General features: G+C 50.9%; 1 protein-coding gene across 1 annotated transcript in view; it reads left to right on the forward strand.

The window, feature by feature from the left end:
* LOC137426947 (uncharacterized) overlaps nt 1–19121 on the forward strand; it is a 99111-nt gene that overhangs the window by 1170 nt on the left and 78820 nt on the right. Inside the window, exon 2 of the mRNA XM_068115997.2 lies at nt 12473–12622. Within this exon, the coding sequence (XP_067972098.2) occupies nt 12493–12622 (130 nt within the window). The 5' untranslated portion in view covers nt 12473–12492. The remainder of the gene's footprint in view (nt 1–12472; nt 12623–19121) is intronic.

Here is a 19121-nt window from a genome sequence, read left to right on the forward strand (position 1 = left end):
TTCACAAGCTCGTCATTGGCATGGGAAGCGGTTCAAGGAGCGCAATCGAGAGCAGATTGCTTGGGGATGGGGGGCAGGGGGGCATGGGGTGGTGACTGGTGAAGGGGGTGTGGGGGTGTTCGGGAGAGATCGAGTAACCCGAGCATTTATCGACAATCTATCCACTCCACCCAATCCATCCATTCTGTTTCACCCCATCCCCTTACTCCCCCTTTTCCCCATGGAGCTCATTGGGGGCGCCGGTTAAATCCAGTCGAGTGTCCAGCAGCAGCTGCCCGGGTCTAACAGCGGAGTGTGCACTGTGCAATGATTGAGAGGGGGCGCGGGGAATCCCCCACCCCAATCCCCACATTCCAACCCACTCCTGATGCCCCCTCGTTCCGCGTACCACTTTCCAGCTGCCCTCACGTCGGGTGCGCTCGGTAGTGCCGTTTGCGCGGTCGTACCTCGTGTGGGTGGCTCGAAACTGATCACGTGACCAAATGGCGCCAAAGTAGTAAACATACCGATCGGTGCTCTGTTTACCTTTTACACCGTAACAAGATATACGTAAATAAAAATGACGTCATTAGGACGTAATGGACGATGGTCGAATGTCTCACGAAAGTGAGAAGAGTTTTCATATTTCGAGCCCATTGGACACTGTCTGGACGGCAAATTCCCACAACACGCGCCATTGAACCGCATGAACACAACTGTGAAACCGCAATCGTTAACAGAATGTTTCATCATTTGGAATGTTTTCTCTTAATTTTTTTTAAACCTCGGGACTCAGGCCTAGATTAATGTGGGTGCGCACACGTGACTCGGGCCGAGATTAATGGGGGTGCGCACACGTGACTCGGGCCGAGATTAATGGGGGTGCGCACACGTGACTCGGGCCTAGATTAATGGGGGTGCGCACATGTGACTCGGGCCTAGATGAATGGGGGTGCGCACACGTGACTCGGGCCTAGATTAATGGGGGTGCGCACACGTGACTCGGGCCTAGATTAATGGGGGTGCGCACATGTGACTCGGGCCTAGATTAATGGGGGTGCGCACACGTGACTCGGGCCTAGATTAATGGGGGTGCGCACACGTGACTCGGGCCTAGATTAATGGGGGTGCGCACACGTGACTCGGGCCTAGATTAATGGGGGTGCGCACACGTGACTCGGGCCTAGATTAATGGGGGTGCACACACGTGACTCGGGCCGAGATTAATAGGGGTGTGAAGGAGCTGCGCTCCAACGCGAGTCGAAAGAATTGACGCGACCAAAGACGAAATTCGTCCGAGTTGCTTTATTGAAACAAAACAGCTCAGGTATTCTGACAAAGCCCGTTTATCGGGCAGCAATATATATACACATTTATGCCGGGGCGTTTGCCCGGGAAAAGCGAGACCGGGCATGCCCGGGTGTCAAGGGCGAGTCCTGGAAAGGCGAGTCTGGACATGCCCGGGCGTCCTGGACGCGGCCTGGCAAGTCGAGGCTGGGCGTGCCCGAGCGCTCTGGGCGAGCCCTGGAAAGGCGAGAGCGGGCATGCCCGGACGCTCTGGGCGAGCCCTGGAAAGGCGAGTCTGGACATGCCCGGGCATCCTGGACGTGGCCTGGCAAGTCGAGGCTTGGCGTGCCCGGGCGCTCTGGGCGAGCCCTGAAAAGGCGAGAGCGGGCATGCCCGGGAAAGACGAGACCGGGCATGCCCGGGAGGTTCGGGCGTGCCCGGGAACAGCGAGTCCGGGCATGCCCAGGAGAGGCGCGTCTGGGCCCGTCCGGACGAGCCCGGCATGGCGATCGCGCCCTGGCTGCGTCCTGGCAGGTGCAAGGCGATTGTGTACATTCAGCGGGAACCGCTACACACGCCCCTCCAGAATCGACCTGCACCGGCAGGGTCAATTTAAGGGGGGTCCGGATGACCTGGCCGAAGCGACCCCTGGAGGGTCGTGGGGGGGGGGTCCGATCCGGTGGTGGGTGGTCGAGCGGGGGGAACTGTAGACGGGGGGCGGCCTCGCCGCGGAGGAAGGGCCAACCGTGGGAGGAAGGGTGGTCGGTCGACGTCCACGTGCGCCGGTTTGAGGCGGTCCACAGAGATCCGGTCCGACCGGCCGCCGACGTCGACGACGAAGGACTTGTTGCCCCGTCGCAGGACCCGGAAGGGCCCGTCATACGGCGGCCGAAGTGGCCCCCAGTGCGCGTCATGACGCACAAAGACGTACTCCGCTGTGCGAAGCGCCGGGGGGACGTAGGACTGGGGGCCACCGTGGCGGGACGTTGGCACGGGGGCAAATCGGCGGGCGGCCTCCTGGAGGTCCGAGCGCTAGTGTGCGGCGGACCAGGGACTGGTAGCGTCGGGCACGAACTCGCCCGGGACGTGGAGCGGCTGGCCATAGACGAGCTCGGCGGCGGACGCCCGGAGGTCCTCCTTGGGGGCCGAGCGGAGGCCCAAAAGGACCCACGGCAGCCGGTCGATCCAACCATCGTCCTGAAGGCCGGCCATGAGTGCGGCCTTCATGGAGCGGTGAGACCGCTCGCACAACCCGTTGGCTTGGGGGTGGTAGGCCGTGGTGCGGTGCAGCGTGACCCCCAACGAGCGTGCGACCGCGCCCCAAAGTTCGGACGTGAACTGTGGGCCGCGGTCGGACGAGATGTCCGCCGGTGCGCCGAAGCGCGTGACCCAGGTGGCGATGAATGCCTGCGCCACGTCGGCGGTGGTGGTGGAGGTGAGGGGCACGGCCTCTGGCCACCTGGTGGTCCTGTCCACCATGGTGAGCAGGTGGGTGAACCCCCACGATGGGGGCAGGGGACCCACCAGGTCCACGTGGACGTGGTCGAAACGCCGTGCAGGCACGGTGAAAGGTGCTAGCGGGGCCTGCGTGTGGCGGTGGACCTTGGCCCGCTGGCAGGCCGTGCAGGCGTTGGCCCAGTCGCGGACGTTCCGTCGAAGGCCGTGCCAGACGAAACGCGCCGACACCAGCTTCTGAGAAGCTTTCCGGCTCGGGTGAGAAAGGCCGTGGATGGAGGCGAAGATGTGGCGCTGCCAGGAAACGGGCACGATGGGGCGAGGCTCGCCCTGGGAGACGTCGCAGAGCAGGACGGTGCCCGCGAAGGGGATGTCGGCCAGGCGGAGGCCCGTGTCCGCCGCCCGGAGGGCCTGCACCGAGGTGTCGGTGGTCTGGTCGGCCGCCATGAGCGCGAAGTCCACGCCGAGGTGGACCGCGTTCGCGCTGGCCCGAGAAAGACAGTCGGCCACGGCGTTGTCTTTGCCGGCGACGTGCCGGATGTCCGTGGTGAATTCCGACACGGCGGAGAGGTGGCGCTGCTGGCGGGCCGACCACGGCTCCGTGACTTTGGCCATTGCGTAGACCAACGGCTTGTGGTCGACGAAAGCCGTGAACGGGCGGCCCTCCAGGAGGTGTCGGAAATGGCGAACGGCCAGGAATAGACCGAGCAGCTCGCGGTCGAACGTGCTGTATTTTAACACGTTCGGCCGGAGCTGCCGGCTGAAAAAAGCGAGTGGCTGCCAAACCCCGTCCACCCATTGTTCATGGACGGCGCCCACCGCGTAGTTGGAGGCGTCCGTAGTGAGGGCGATGGGCGCGTTGAGCACCGGGTGAGCCAGCAGCGTTGCGTCGGCGAGGGCCCGTTTTGCGCTCGCGAAGGCCGCGTCCATGGCCGCGGACCAAACGATGTCATGCTTGGCCGGCTTGCCCCGGAGGGCCTCGTAAAGGGGCCGCATGAGCTGAGCAGCGCGGGGCACGAATCGGTGATAAAAATTCACCATGCCGAGGAACTCTTGTAGGGCCTTGATGGAACGGGGACGCGGGAACGTGGTGATGGCCTCGACCTTGGTCGGCAGCGGCACGGCCCCGGTCTTGGTGATGCGGTGGCCCAAAAAGTCAACGGTCGTCGTGCCGAAGTGGCATTTGGCCGGGTTGACAATTAAGCCGTGCTCGCTGAGGCGACCGAACAGTGTTCGGAGGTGGAGGAGGTGCTCGGCGCGGGACGTGCTGGCGACGAGGATGTCGTCCAGATAGACGAAAAGAAATGGCAGGTTGCGCAGCACGCCGTCCATTAAGCGCTGGAACGCCTGGGCCGCGTTCTTGAGGCCAAACGGCATCCTCAAAAATTCGAACAGGCCGAACGGCGTGATGACGGCCGTCTTCGGGACGTCGGCCGCCCGGACAGGTACCTGGTGGTATCCCCGTATCAGGTCAATTTTGGAAAATATGACCCGTCCCGCCAAACGGGCGGAAAAGACCTGGACATGCGGGATCGGGTACCTGTCGGGGGTGGTAGCATCGTTGAGGCGGCGGTAGTCGCCACACGGGCGCCATCCGCCCCCCGGCTTTGGCACGATGTGCAGTGGTGAGGCCCACGCGCTATTGGAGCGCCGCACGATGCCGAGGTGCACCAACGCGTCAAACCCGGCCTTTGCCACGGCGAGCTTGGCCGGGTCGAGGCGGCGGGCCCTGGCGTAGACCGGCGGGCCCGTAGTGGGTATGTGGTGCTCGATCCCATGCCGCACTGCGACGGCTGAAAACGTCGGCCGCGTGAGGGCCGGGAATTCCGCGAGCAGGCGAGCGAACTCGTTCGCCGTCGGGAGGGCGCACGCCAGTTCGGTCGGCGCGGAGCTGCTCATCGTGCACGCCAGGGAGCTGAAGGTCTCGGCGTTGACAAGGCGACGACGTTTGACATCGACCAGCAGCCTGTGCGTGCAGAGGAAGTCGGCACCCAGCAAAGCCATGGGGACGCAGGCGGTCACAAAGCTCCACTGAAAGCGCTGGCTGCCGAAGCAGAGGGTGACGTCGCGTGGGCCGAAAGTGCGTATGGCCGAGCCATTAGCAGCGACCAAAGAGGGGCCGCAAACGGCGTCCCGCCTGTCCTGCTCGAAGGCGGGTATGACGCTCAGTTGGGCGCCGGTGTCACAAAGGAAACGCCGCCCGGACGCTTTGTCCCGAATAAAAAGCAAGTTGCCTGAGTGGCCGGCGCTCATGGCTGGGAATGAACGCCGGCCCAGCCGTTTCCCGACTTGCCGAAAGTGCACGGGGGTCGGCACGTTCGAGCCTTGTGTCCGAACCTGGCGTGGTAATAACACCACGCCTGGTCAGGTGGAGGCCCCGGCCGTCGTGTCGGAAGCGGTCGGCACGGCGTGGTGGCCGCCAGTTGCACCGGCAGTTCGGCCTCCAACCGCGCAGGGCGCTCGGGCATCGTGGGCGTCGCCTCGGACAGCGGCAGGCTCCAGGTAGCCGCGCCGATGTGTTGGCCCGCCGAGGAGATCTTATCGGCTTCCCTGGCGAGGGCGCGGGGATCGGTGATCGACGTGCCAGCCAGGGCGAGGCGTACCGGGTGAGGCAGCTGGCGAAGGAACAGCTCGCGGAACAGAAAATCCGGAGAGTGCTCACCGAGCAACGAGAGCATATAGTCCATGCGCTCGGACGGGCGCGTGTCGCCGAGCTCGGGCAGGTCGAGCAGGCGCCGTGCGCGTGCCGCTGGTGAGAGGGCGAAAGCGTCGAGGAGGAGCGTCTTCAGCGCGTCATACTTGTCGGCAGCCGGCGGGTGCCCGAGGAGGCTCAGGGCGCGGGCCACGGTGGCGGAACCGAGCGCTGCCACGACGTGGTGGAAGCGGGTGTCGTCCGCGGTGATGCCTCGCAGGGCGAACTGGGAGTCCGCCTGGGCGAACCAAACAGCCGCGTGAGCCTCCCAGAAGGTAGGCAGTTTAAGAGTCACTGCCGTGTCCATGTCGGTAGGTCACCAGTGAAGGAGCTGCGCTCCAACGCGAGTCGAAATAATTGACGCGACCAAAGACGGAATTCGTCCGAGTTGCTTTATTGAAACAAAACAGCTCAGGTATTCTGACAAAGCCCGTTTATCGGGCAGCAATATATATACACATTTATGCCCGGGCGTTTGCCCGGGAAAACCGAGACCGGGCATGCCCGGGTGTCAAGGGTGAGTCCTGGCAAGGCGAGTCTGGACATGCCCGGGCGTCCTGGACACGGCCTGGCAAGTCGAGGCTGGGCGTGCCCGAGCGCTCTGGGCGAGCCCTGGAAAGGCGAGAGCGGGCATGCCCGGACGCTCTGGGCGAGCCCTGGAAAGGCGAGTCTGGACATGCCCGGGCGTCCTGGACGCGGCCTGGCAAGTCGAGGCTGGGCGTGCCCGGGCGCTCTTGGTGAGCCCTGGAAAGGCGAGAGCGGGCATGCCCGGGAAAGACGAGACCGGGCGTGCCCGGGAGGTTCGGGCGTGCCCGGGAACAGCGAGTCCGGGCATGCCCAGGAGAGGCGCGTCTGGGCCCGTCCGGACGAGCCCGGCATGGCGATCGCGCCCTGGCCGCGTCCTGGCAGGTGCAAGGCGATTGTGTACATTCAGCGGGAACCGCTACAGGTGCGCACATGTGACTCGGGCCAAGATTAATTGGGGTGCGCACACGTGACTCGGGCCTAGATTAATGGGGGTGCGCACACGTGACTCGGGCCTAGATTAATGGGGGTGCGCACATGTGACTCGGGCCTAGATTAATGGGGGTGCGCACATGCCACTCGAGCCTAGATTAATGGGGGTGCGCACATGTGGCTCGGGCCTAGATTAATGGGGGTGCGCACATGTGACTCGGGCCTAGATTAATGGGGGTGCGCACACGTGGCTCGGGCCTAGATTAATGGGGGTGCGCACATGTGACTCGGGCCTAGATTAATGGGGGTGCGCACACGTGACTCGGGCCTAGATTAATGGGGGTGCGCACACGTGACTCGGGCCTAGATTAATGGGGGTGCGCACATGTGACTCGGGCCAAGATTAATAGGGGTACGCACACGTGACTCGGGCCGAGATTAATAGGGGTGCGCACATGTGACTCGGGCCAAGATTAATTGGGGTGCGCACATGTGACTCGGGCCTAGATTAATGGGGGTGCGCACATGTGACTCGGGCCTAGATTAATGGGGGTGCGCACACGTCACTCGGGCCTAGATTAATGGGGGTGCGCACACGTGACTCGGGCCTAGATTAATGGGGGTGCACACATGTGACTCGGGCCTAGATTAATGGGGGTGCGCACACGTGACTCGGGCCGAGATTAATAGGGGTGCGCACATGTGACTCGGGCCAAGATTAATTTGGGTGCGCACATGTGACTCGGGCCTAGATTAATGGGGGTGCGCACATGTGACTCTGGCCTAGATTAATGGGGGTGCGCACATGCGACTCGGGCCTAGATTAATGGGGGTGCGCACACGTGGCTCGGGCCTCGATTAATAGGGGTGCGCATATGTGACTCGGGCCTAGATTAATGGGGGTGCGCACACGTGGCTCGGGCCTAGATTAATGGGGGTGCGCACATGTGACTCGGGCCTAGATTAATGGGGGTGCGCACACGTGACTCGGGCCTAGATTAATGGGGGTGCGCACACGTGACTCGGGCCTAGATTAATGGGGGTGCGCACATGTGACTCGGGCCAAGATTAATGGGGGTACGCACACGTGACTCGGGCCGAGATTAATAGGGGTGCGCACATGTGACTCGGGCCAAGATTAATTGGGGTGCGCACATGTGACTCGGGCCTAGATTAATGGGGGTGCGCACATGTGACTCGGGCCTAGATTAATGGGGGTGCGCACACGTCACTCGGGCCTAGATTAATGGGGGTGCGCACACGTGACTCGGGCCTAGATTAATGGGGGTGCACACATGTGACTCGGGCCTAGATTAATGGGGGTGCGCACACGTGACTCGGGCCGAGATTAATAGGGGTGCGCACATGTGACTCGGGCCAAGATTAATTGGGGTGCGCACATGTGACTCGGGCCTAGATTAATGGGGGTGCGCACATGTGACTCTGGCCTAGATTAATGGGGGTGCGCACATGCGACTCGGGCCTAGATTAATGGGGGTGCGCACACGTGGCTCGGGCCTCGATTAATAGGGGTGCGCATATGTGACTCGGCCCAAGATTAATTGGGGTGCGCACACCTGACTCGGGCCTAGATTAATAGGGGTGCGCACATGTGACTCGGGCCTAGATTAATGGGGGTGCGCACACGTGACTCGGGCCGAGATTAATAGGGGTGCGCACATGTGACTCGGGCCTAGATTAATGGGGGTGCGCACACGTGACTCGGGCCGAGATTAATAGGGGTGCGCACATGTGACTCGGGCCAAGATTAATTGGGGTGCGCACATGTGACTCGGGCCTAGATTAATGGGGGTGCGCACATGCGACTCGGGCCTAGATTAATGGGGGTGCGCACATGTGGCTCGGGCCTAGATTAATAGGGGTGCGCACATGTGACTCGGCCCAAGATTAATTGGGGTGCGCACACGTGACTCGGGCCAGATTAATAGGGGTGCGCACATGAGACTCGGGCCAAGATTAATTGGGGTGCGCACATGTGACTCGGGCCTAGATGAATAGGGGTGCGCACATGAGACTCGGGCCAAGATTAATTGGGGTGCGCACACGTGACTCGGGCCTAGATTAATAGGGGTGCGCACATGAGACTCGGGCCAAGATTAATTGGGGTGCGCACATGTGACTCGGGCCTAGATTAATGGGGTTGCGCACATGTGACTCTGGCCTAGATTAATGGGGGTGCGCACATGCGACTCTGGCCTAGATTAATGGGGGTGCGCACATGCGACTCGGGCCTAGATTAATGGGGGTGCGCACATGTGGCTCGGGCCTAGATTAATAGGGGTGCGCACATGTGACTCGGCCCAAGATTAATTGGGGTGCGCACACGTGACTCGGGCCAGATTAATAGGGGTGCGCACATGAGACTCGGGCCAAGATTAATTGGGGTGCGCACATGTGACTCGGGCCTAGATTAATAGGGGTGCGCACATGAGACTCGGGCCAAGATTAATTGGGGTGCGCACACGTGACTCGGGCCTAGATTAATAGGGGTGCGCACATGAGACTCGGGCCAAGATTAATTGGGGTGCGCACATGTGACTCGGGCCTAGATTAATGGGGTTGCGCACATGTGACTCTGGCCTAGATTAATGGGGGTGCGCACATGCGACTCTGGCCTAGATTAATGGGGGTGCACACATGCGACTCAGGCCTAGATTAATGGGGGTGCGCACACGTGGCTCGGGCCTAGATTAATAGGGGTGCGCACATGTGACTCGGCCCAAGATTAATTGGGGTGCGCACACGTGACTCGGGCCTAGATTAATAGGGGTGCGCACATGTGACTCGGGCCAAGATTAATTGGGGTGCGCACATGTGACTCGGGCCTAGATTAATGGGGGTGCGCACATGTGACTCTGGCCTAGATTAATGGGGGTGCGCACATGCGACTCTGGCCTAGATTAATGGGGGTGCGCACACGTGGCTCGGGCCTAGATTAATAGGGGTGCGCACATGTGACTCGGCCCAAGATTAATTGGGGTGCGCACACGTGACTCGGGCCTAGATTAATGGGGGTGCGCACACGTGACTCGGGCCTAGATTAATAGGGGTGTGCACACGTGACTCGGGCCTAGATTAATGGGGGTGCACACATGTGACTCGGGCCTATATTAATGGGGGTGCGCACACGTGACTCGGGCCTAGATTAATGGGGGTGCACACATGTGACTCGGGCCTAGATTAATGGGGGTGCGCACATGTGACTCGGGCCTAGATTAATGGGGGTGCGCACACGTGACTCAGGCCTAGATTAATGGGGGTGCGCACATGCGACTCGGGCCTAGATTAATGTGGGTGCGCACACGTGACTCGGGCCTAGATTAATGTGGGTGCGCACACGTGACTCGGGCCTAGATTAATGGGGGTGCGCACATGTGACTCAGGCCTAGATTAATGGGGGTGCGCACATGTGACTCGGGCCTAGATTAATGTGGGTGCGCACACGTGACTCGGGCCTAGATTAATGGGGGTGCGCACACGTGACTCGGGCCTAGATTAATGGGGTGCACACATGGGCCTAGATGAACCCTTAATGGCGATATTACAAGATGGAAACACAATGATTTCCCTCAGCAGATGCAGAGAGGAAGAACCTCCCTCCTCCCCGTCGCTCCCTTTTGTACACCTTGCAGCGCCTTGTCCGTTACAGATAAACCAGTAGTATAACCCCCAGATAAACCAGTGGTCTAACCCCCAGATAAACCAGTGGTCTAACCCCCAGATAAACCAGCGGTCTAACCTCCAGGATTACAGATAAGCCAGGAGTCTAACCCCCAGATAAACCAGTCGTCTAACCCCCAGATAAACCATTGGTCTAACCCACAGATAAACTAGTGGTCTAACCCCCAGATAAACCAATGGTCTAACCCCCAAATAAAACAGTGGTCTAACCCCCAGATAAAACAGTGGTCTAACCCCAGAATAAACCAGTGGTCCAACCCCCAGATAAACCAGTGGTCTAACCCCCAGATAAACCAGTAGTCTAACTCCCAGATAAACCAGTAGTCTAACTCCCAGATAAACCAGTGTTCTAATCCCCAAATAAACTAGTGGTCTAGCCCCAGTACGGAGATCTCTGGGGCAGAGAATCGTTTTTCCCATCAGAGGGAACTTCTCATCTTTCGTAAGAGCTAAACCAATAGGCGTCGATCAGCCTGATCATGTGTTTTATGACCAAGGTACCGAGCTATAAACAAGCATTAACAGCTCTAGTGTAATGGTTGTTATTGAGGGTTGCTTCTGTTTTCGTTTCTCGGCGCTTCACTGAGTGGTCTCTGTTAAAAGCCGAGCGTGATTTATCCGTTCATCCAACGTGCGGGGACAAACACGTGCTGAGACCCAGGGCCGCCAAGAGCAAGAATGGGCCCCGGGGCAATACTAAGTCTCGGGGCCCCTTCATGTGGGCGCCTTTCAAAAAAAACAATATTTTAATCAACGTATAACTACGGAGGTTTCCGTATTTTCATCAGCACAAGCACATGCCACGGTTAAAGGAAATTGGGGTGTGATTCATTTATTAGCAGGAGTAGCCGGCGTTGCCTGGTGATGTTCTACCTGTTGGCATCTTGAAGAAATCAATTTGTTAGGTGCTTAAAACGCTCCCTTACCTGCACCCAATAAGGAAAATTTTGATTTAATATGATATTACACACACACACACACATCTCGTTTTTTTCATTTCTGTTCCTCACAATTCTATCTCTCGCTTTTATTCACACACACACACACACACACACACACACACACACACACACACACACACACACACACACACACACACACACACACACACTTAATTAATTGTACAGTATTGGTTTGTTCCTAAACTTAAATATAAATAATTTGAAGGATTGTTGTAAATGATGTTAATTTCACAACATCCCATATTCAACTTTATTTAAATTGTAAACCTCAAACATAGTTCCTCTACCCAAAGCAAGAACCTTAACCCGTAAGCAATTGACAAGTTTCCCGACTGCATGGATCATCAGCTGGGCACCGTTTACACACACACACACACACACACACACACACACACACACACACACACACACACACACACACACACACACACACACACACACACACACACACATATATAAACACACACACACACACACACATATAAACACACACACACACACACACATAAAAACACACACACACACATATAAACATACACACACACACACACACACACACACACACACACACACACATAAACACACACATATAAACACACACACACACACACACACACACATATAAAGACAAAGACACACACATATAAACACACACATATAAACACACCCCCCTCCCCTTCCCACACCTCCTGCCCCCAAGCCCTCTCCCTCCCACACTTCTCCCTGCTCTCAAATGTTGTGGTTGTGTGCTTCCACTTCTCTCCCCATCTTGTCTTCCGCTCCCTCTTTTTGTATATTTTGTTTGTCTGGTTGATTTGTTTGTGAAATAAATGTTAGCTCTTTCACGAGCCTCGATTCAGTATACAAAAAAACAAAAACAAAAAAAACACGCATATATAAACACACACACACACACACACATATATAAACACACACACATATAAACACACACACACACACACACACATATATAAACACACACACATATAAACACACACACACACACACACACACATATATATAAACACACACGCGCACACATGCAAACACACACATTTAACCCATTTCTTAACCTTAATTTCGTTTCTTAAATCATTTCATCCGGATGGCATTTGGCCATTGGCCAATACTCCTGTGTTAATTTACGTCATTACGTCATTACCGCGATCATCTTTTTTAAAATTCTTCCCGCAGTCGTTTGCTTCTATTTTTAAACCGTTATAAATAATGATATTTCTAACGATACTCCCACAATGAAACAAAAAAATTGAAAGAATAATTACGGGAGCGGGGGGGTGCACCCCCCCCTGCTCCCACCTGCCACCCCCCCCCCCTTCTCGACGGGCCTGCTGATACCCCACGTGTTGGGAACCCTCCACGTGCTGGACAAACATGAGGCTCCAAAGTTCAAATGAATACGATATATGTATGTGTGTAGTCCTCGCCCGTCCACCGGTCATGGCAGCGAGCGAGATACATCCGTCTGATGGAAACCGTGCAGGTGAAGCGCTGAAGCACGTGCTCCAGCACAGGACGTCGCTATACCAGCGCTCGCATTGCTCCCAGGTCCCAGCATCAGCAAACGCAAGTAGGAACGGCGACAAACAGTTCTCAAAACACTAATCATACATACCGATTTCAAACACCCATGTTTGTTTATTTATCACGTACATATGATTATTCTTTTATTTATTACATACGTGCAATTATTATTTTTATTTTTATTTGATTTATTACATACGTATGATTATTATTTTTATTTTATTTATTACATACGTGCAATTATTATTTTTATTTTTATTTGATTTATTACATATGTACGATTATTTTTATTTATTTTTATTTTATTTATTACATTCATGCAATTATTATTTTTATTTTTATTTCATTTATTACGTATGCACGATTATTATTTATATTTCATTTATTACGTATGCACGATTATTATTTTTATTTATATTTCATTTATTACATATGCACGATTATTATTTATATTTATATTTCATTTATTACGTATGCACGATTATTATTTTTATTTATATTTCATTTATTACGTATGCACGATTATTATTTTTATTTCACTTATTACGTATGCATGATTATTATTTTTATTTATATTTCATTTATTACGTATGCACGATTGTTATTTTTATTTTTATTTCATTTATTACATACGTGCAATTATTATTTTTATTTTTATTTCATTTATTACGTATGCACGATTATTATTTTTATTTCATTTATTACGTATGCACGATTATTATTTTTATTTTTATTTCATTTATTACATATACACGATTGTTATTTTTATTTTTATTTCATTTATTACATATGTGCAATTATTATTTTTATTTTTATTTCATTTATTACATATGCACGATTATTATTTTTATTTCATTTATTCCATATGCACGATTATTATTTTTATTTATATTTCATTTATTACATATGCACGATTATTATTTTTATTTTTATTTCATTTATTACATGTGCACGATTATTATTTTTATTTATATTTCATTTATTACGTATGCACGATTGTTATTTTTATTTTTATTTCATTTATTACATACGTGCAATTATTATTTTTATTTTTATTTCATTTATTACATACGTGCAATTATGATTTTTAATTATATTTCATTTATTACGTACGCACAATTATTATTGTTATTTATGTTTCATTTATTACATATGTATGATTATTTTTATTTATTTTATTATTACATACGTGCAATTATTATTTTTATTTCTATTTCATTTATTACGGATGGACGATTATTATTTTTTATTTCTATTTCATTTATTACGTATGCACGATTATTATTTTTATTTATATTTCATTTATTATGTACACACAATTATTATTTTTATTTATATTTCATTTATTACATACACACAATTATTATTTTTCTTGATTTTTATTTTATTTATTACATACGTATGATTATTATTATTTTTTCATATTATTTATTACATACATGCAATTATTATTTTTATTTTTATTTCATTTATTACGTGCGTACGATTATTATTTTTATTTATATATTATTTATTACGTAGGTACGATTATTATTTTAATTTTATTTATTAAGTACGTATGATTATTTTTTTTGTGTATGTATGTACGAATATTCCTTTTATTTATATATTATTTATTAAGTACGTATGATTATTATTATTATGTATATTATATTTTATTTATTAAGTACGTATGATTTAAAAAAAAATTTTTTATTACGTACGTACGATTATTTTTATTTATTTTTATTTTACTTACTACGTACGTACAACGCTCCATTCAGTAGCGTTGTTCGGGCAGGAATTTGTAATTTGTTCATGGTGCCGGCGACAGCTCGCCTACTCTTCACGAAGGACACCGTAGGATCTTTATTGTCCACCAAATAATTGCAGCATTCCGTTTAACGACGTTGCGAGGGACGGCACATACATTGATGAATCATCCGACATGTGATACACCAGGATGGCAGTTTATAGCTGGGTCGGGATTTGAACCCAGGTTAGACTGTTCAAGGGCGAACTGTGCCTGCAACCGCATCCCCCCACCCCCCCCCCCTCTCCTCTATATCCCACTAATCACTAATGGGTTCAGATTTTAATGTCAGCTGGTCTCATGTACCAACCAACACTGGGCACGTGTTGGAGAGCGACCCTGACTTGGGCACATCACTTGATGATCATGGACATTGGCTCACTCATCGGATCACGGAGTTTCCACCGTCGTGCACGGACTTTGGACGTTTCCTGCTACGTTGTGTAAAACGGACGTGATGTCACACCACAATTATCCTGAAAAATCGCGTGTTCCAGAAATTTCTGTCCCTGGAACAGGAAAACGAGATCCAACTGGTTTCAACACCGGCTCATACTGGAAATGTTCGGAATAGCGCACTGTTTGTCTTTTGAGAACCATTTCCCTAATGCCACGTCACTTTTTAATGACGTCACAAGTTGAACATAATAAACACAGCGATTTATGAAACCACCCACTTAGGCTCAAAGTGATGGGTCCAAAATTACGGCGGTTATAAAGCAGATACCGCGCATCAATACGAATACACATTTGAACGGAATTCAATGACGTCATTTATTCTCCCGCGTTTTTTCCAGGTATAACTGATACAAGACCTTTGGCAGTCATGGCGGATTGGTGGCAATGGCTGGGGATTGAGAAAATTTGGAATTTGACCAGGATATTGGTCCAAAGGCCTATAATCCTTGAAAGACGAGTGCTATCAGACGAGACAGCCAGCTTTATACGTCCCCTCTGAATGACACTTGTCTCCACGCGCAGACCAGATGTCAGCAGAACAAGTCAATTTTAGAGGTCACTTGGTCACCATATGATAACCTGTGCCTGACACCACAAATCGAAATGTTTGGGTGATGTGGACCACGTGAGTGGTCCTCTTAATTGGGTGGAACCCGAGTCACCATCGTCTCAGATCACTGAGCACGAGACACGAGTAACTAGGCGGATGTGCACAGATTATGAACATCGCGTAGTCCACGGCTCTACGCCGACGGTCAGGTGAGTGTAGGTGAAGTATTGGTCAGACAGCCGATATACCTCGAGGTGGGCGACCATAAGTGACCAATGCCAGATAAGGTGCGGATCACGTGTCAATTTAACACCGCAAAAGAAATCCCACCCGCATAGTATAATTAAACTCCACATCGACAAGATGATGTTATAACAATGTATCGACCATTGAAGACCATCGCCACTTCTTAGTCTTTAACGGCCACAATTATTCCCACGTTCTCGTGATCTTGGCCGGAAGAGGTTATTTGTCCAAGTCTTTCACGAACCGGCTGGCCAGGCCTGACGTTCGACTTCGGCTAGAGCAGGAATGTGTAATTTGTTCAGGGTGCCGGTGATAGGTCGCCTACTCTTCGCGAAGGACACGGTGGGAGCTTTAACTTACACCCTACCTGTGAAACGTCACGATTATGGCAGTTTATAGGTGTGTCGGGAATCGAACCCAGGCGAGTGTACATATATACCTACCTCCATGCCATCCATCTTGGCAGCTCCCTTCATTCCACTTCTGATAAAGAATTATCATCCTCGGACTCGACTCCAGCGACCATGTGAGGTTGACGGGCGGCGACCATGGGGGCAAACATCGGTCTTGCGGTCTGATGAGTCAAACTTTAATCGCGATCTGCATCTCATACGGAAATGAACCATTCTCATGCTTCGGGTGATTTCTGGTACTTAAAATAGTCAGTCGAACGTTTTATACGTGATAATTTGAAAACATTTTAAACGTCATCCCCTCCAATCGAGCCGATGTCCCTCGGATGGACTTTAAGCCGGTTGTCCCATCTGGCAGCATTAGGTCGGTGGACGTTAAATATCCCACGGTGTGCTTTTTGCGAAGAGTCGGTGAGTCATCGCCGGCACCCTGGACAAACTACAGATTCCTGTTTGGACTTCAGGTAACGGGTCGTTTGGGTCTTCTTGTTGGTTCCAGGTTACGGATCCGAAGCTTGCTATCTCACAGGTGTTAAAAAATACTCGGATCCGAAGCTCGATCTTCACCAAAATCGAATCAATTCTTCCTCGTCACACACCCAACCTGTGCACCAAGTTTCGTCCGAATCTGTCCATAACTTTTAGAAATACCCTGTTCACAAGCAGACAGGGATTAAAACATAACCTCCGATCAATCGTTAATTGATCAATCATGCTAATGATGTCATAAAAACCACCGGTCAATAATTGTAAGTACAGCAACACCAAACTTCCCACAAAATTCAGATGACGTCATGTAAGGATCTTTTCAAGGTGTTTTTCGCTTGTTGGTACCATGTAGAATTTCGCAAATGGGAAGATAACGTGTGAAACGTCGAGATTACCTTTCATTGATGATTGATGACGTCATGTAGCATCATGCAGTTTATTTTGGGGCTTGGCTGGAAGACTCGTCCAACTATCGTGATTAGCGTGTGCAGTTTTGGTCACCACGGGAAGCCAAAGAGCAGGTACACAGGTAAAGTACACCCTGGAGCTACTACATTGATTCCAGGGCTAGGTAGACTCACCTATGAGGAATGTTTGAAGGAGTGATGACTGTATACATTGTCAAGGAGGCGATTACGAGTGGATGTGATTGAGATGTTTGACATAATTGTGATATAGGTGAAGGTGTGCTCAATATAGGTGAAGTGGATATTATCAGGAGAGTGTACAGTGTTCACAGGAGTGTTCATTGTTCAGTTCAGTGTTCAGTGTTCAGTGTTCAGTGTTCAGTACAGTGTTCAGGAGAGTACAGTTTTTCAGGAGAGTGTAAAGGACATGGCTTGAGGGTGAATAAGACGAGAGTTGGGACAGTTCTCAGGCGGAGAGTGGTTATTACATGAAATGGTCTCCTTGGAAAGGTAGAGGTTGGGTGGATAGCTTTAAATGAGAAGTTGATAGGAATACCTGGATGAATTGGAGATAGAAGGGTATGGGGGAATTGGCTTGTGCGTGGATGGGTGATGGATACTGGGGTTGGTGTAGCACAGGAATGATGGGCCGAATGACCTCCTGTGGGGTCCTTGTGTTTAACTTACTGACAACAAGGTGGCGAACACAAAAAACCGTTTGCATCGCTATACAAACATGAAATTTGGCAGATATGTTCGCATATCGATACTCTTTAAACACAGTCGATTAGCCAACTCGAAATTCAACATGGCGTCCAATTCTTTTCAAAATGGCCGCTAAATTGTGCCATAAACTTTTAAATATTTAATTTAGGACATACAAGTATCAATACAAAATCACAGAACTACATATTATTTATAAGAGGTAGTTAAAATTTTCAATTTTTTCTTAATCCTAGGATACAATTTCTCAAGATAACCCCTATAATGCAATGGGGGGGGGGGGGGGGAGGGGGTCTTTTATGGCCTCAGGATATCTCTTTAACGTTGTTATAAAAACGTTTTTACCCAAGATCTTTCATATATGCTTCACAAAAAGGGTAATACATACTCCTGTATGTGTGTGTTTTTTCTTTTTCTTTCAGGATCGGGGGAATTTATTTTTTTAATTTTTACCCCATTCCATTGCCTGGCATGATTGTTTGTTTCACTGTAACTTTGTTGTAAAAACGATTTTACACATGATCTTTCATATATGCTTCGAATGAAGGGTAATACATATCCCTGTATGTGTGTTTTGGGTTTTTTCATTTCAGGATTGGCGGGTTATTTTTTTAAAATTATACCCCCAGAATGCATTCGTAGGTCTTTTTGGACCCGGGCCCAACACTATTTTTGTATCTCTATAACTGTGTTATAAAAATGTTTTTACCCATTATCTTTCACTAGCAAAGCTTCAATTCAATTGGGAAGCCGAAATGAAAAGGCAAAATATCAGAAATTGAAGGCAGAATTTTTTTATTTTAAACGATTCATATAAACATCCGTCAAATCATATCACACGTAAATCATCAAAATCAAAACATTGTGATGATTGTGTTTCATTGTGATGTTTGTGCGGTGACGGGCGGTGTGTACAAAGGGCAGGGACTTAATCAACGCGAGCTGATGACTCGCGCTTACTGGGAATTCCTCGTTTGTGGGACACTGTCTCAAGCCCCAGTCCCCATCACGGATGGGGCTCAGCGGTTTACCCGAGCATGACGGTGAAGGGCAAGGTACACGCTGGCCCGTCCAGTGTAGCGTGCGTGCGGCCCATATTCATATCGAAGGGCATTAAACGTTCATTAAACATTAAACGTTCATTAAAGGATTACGAAACGAAAAGCATTACGAAATTACGTTCACACCGTCACGTCAAACACTACCGTGAACACATACATCGTCACAACATCGTCACAATGAGAACATCGTCACAATGAACGTTATGCGAACGCGAATGTTATGCGGGAGTCCAAACCTGAGAATGCTGGAGACCAAAGCTGAAATTGGGAAAACTAAATAGCCTATTTTACTCCCAGGGGTCCCAGGATTACCCACCCAACATATCTTTGCGATCGGTTCAGCAGTTTTTACGGTACCTTCGAACAGACAGACGGACATTTGGTGAATTATAGTAAGATATATGC

The sequence above is a fragment of the Myxine glutinosa genome, chromosome 5, assembly GCF_964187855.1.
Source record: "Myxine glutinosa chromosome 5, kmMyxGlut1.1, whole genome shotgun sequence".
NCBI classification, from domain to species: domain Eukaryota; kingdom Metazoa; phylum Chordata; class Myxini; order Myxiniformes; family Myxinidae; genus Myxine; species Myxine glutinosa.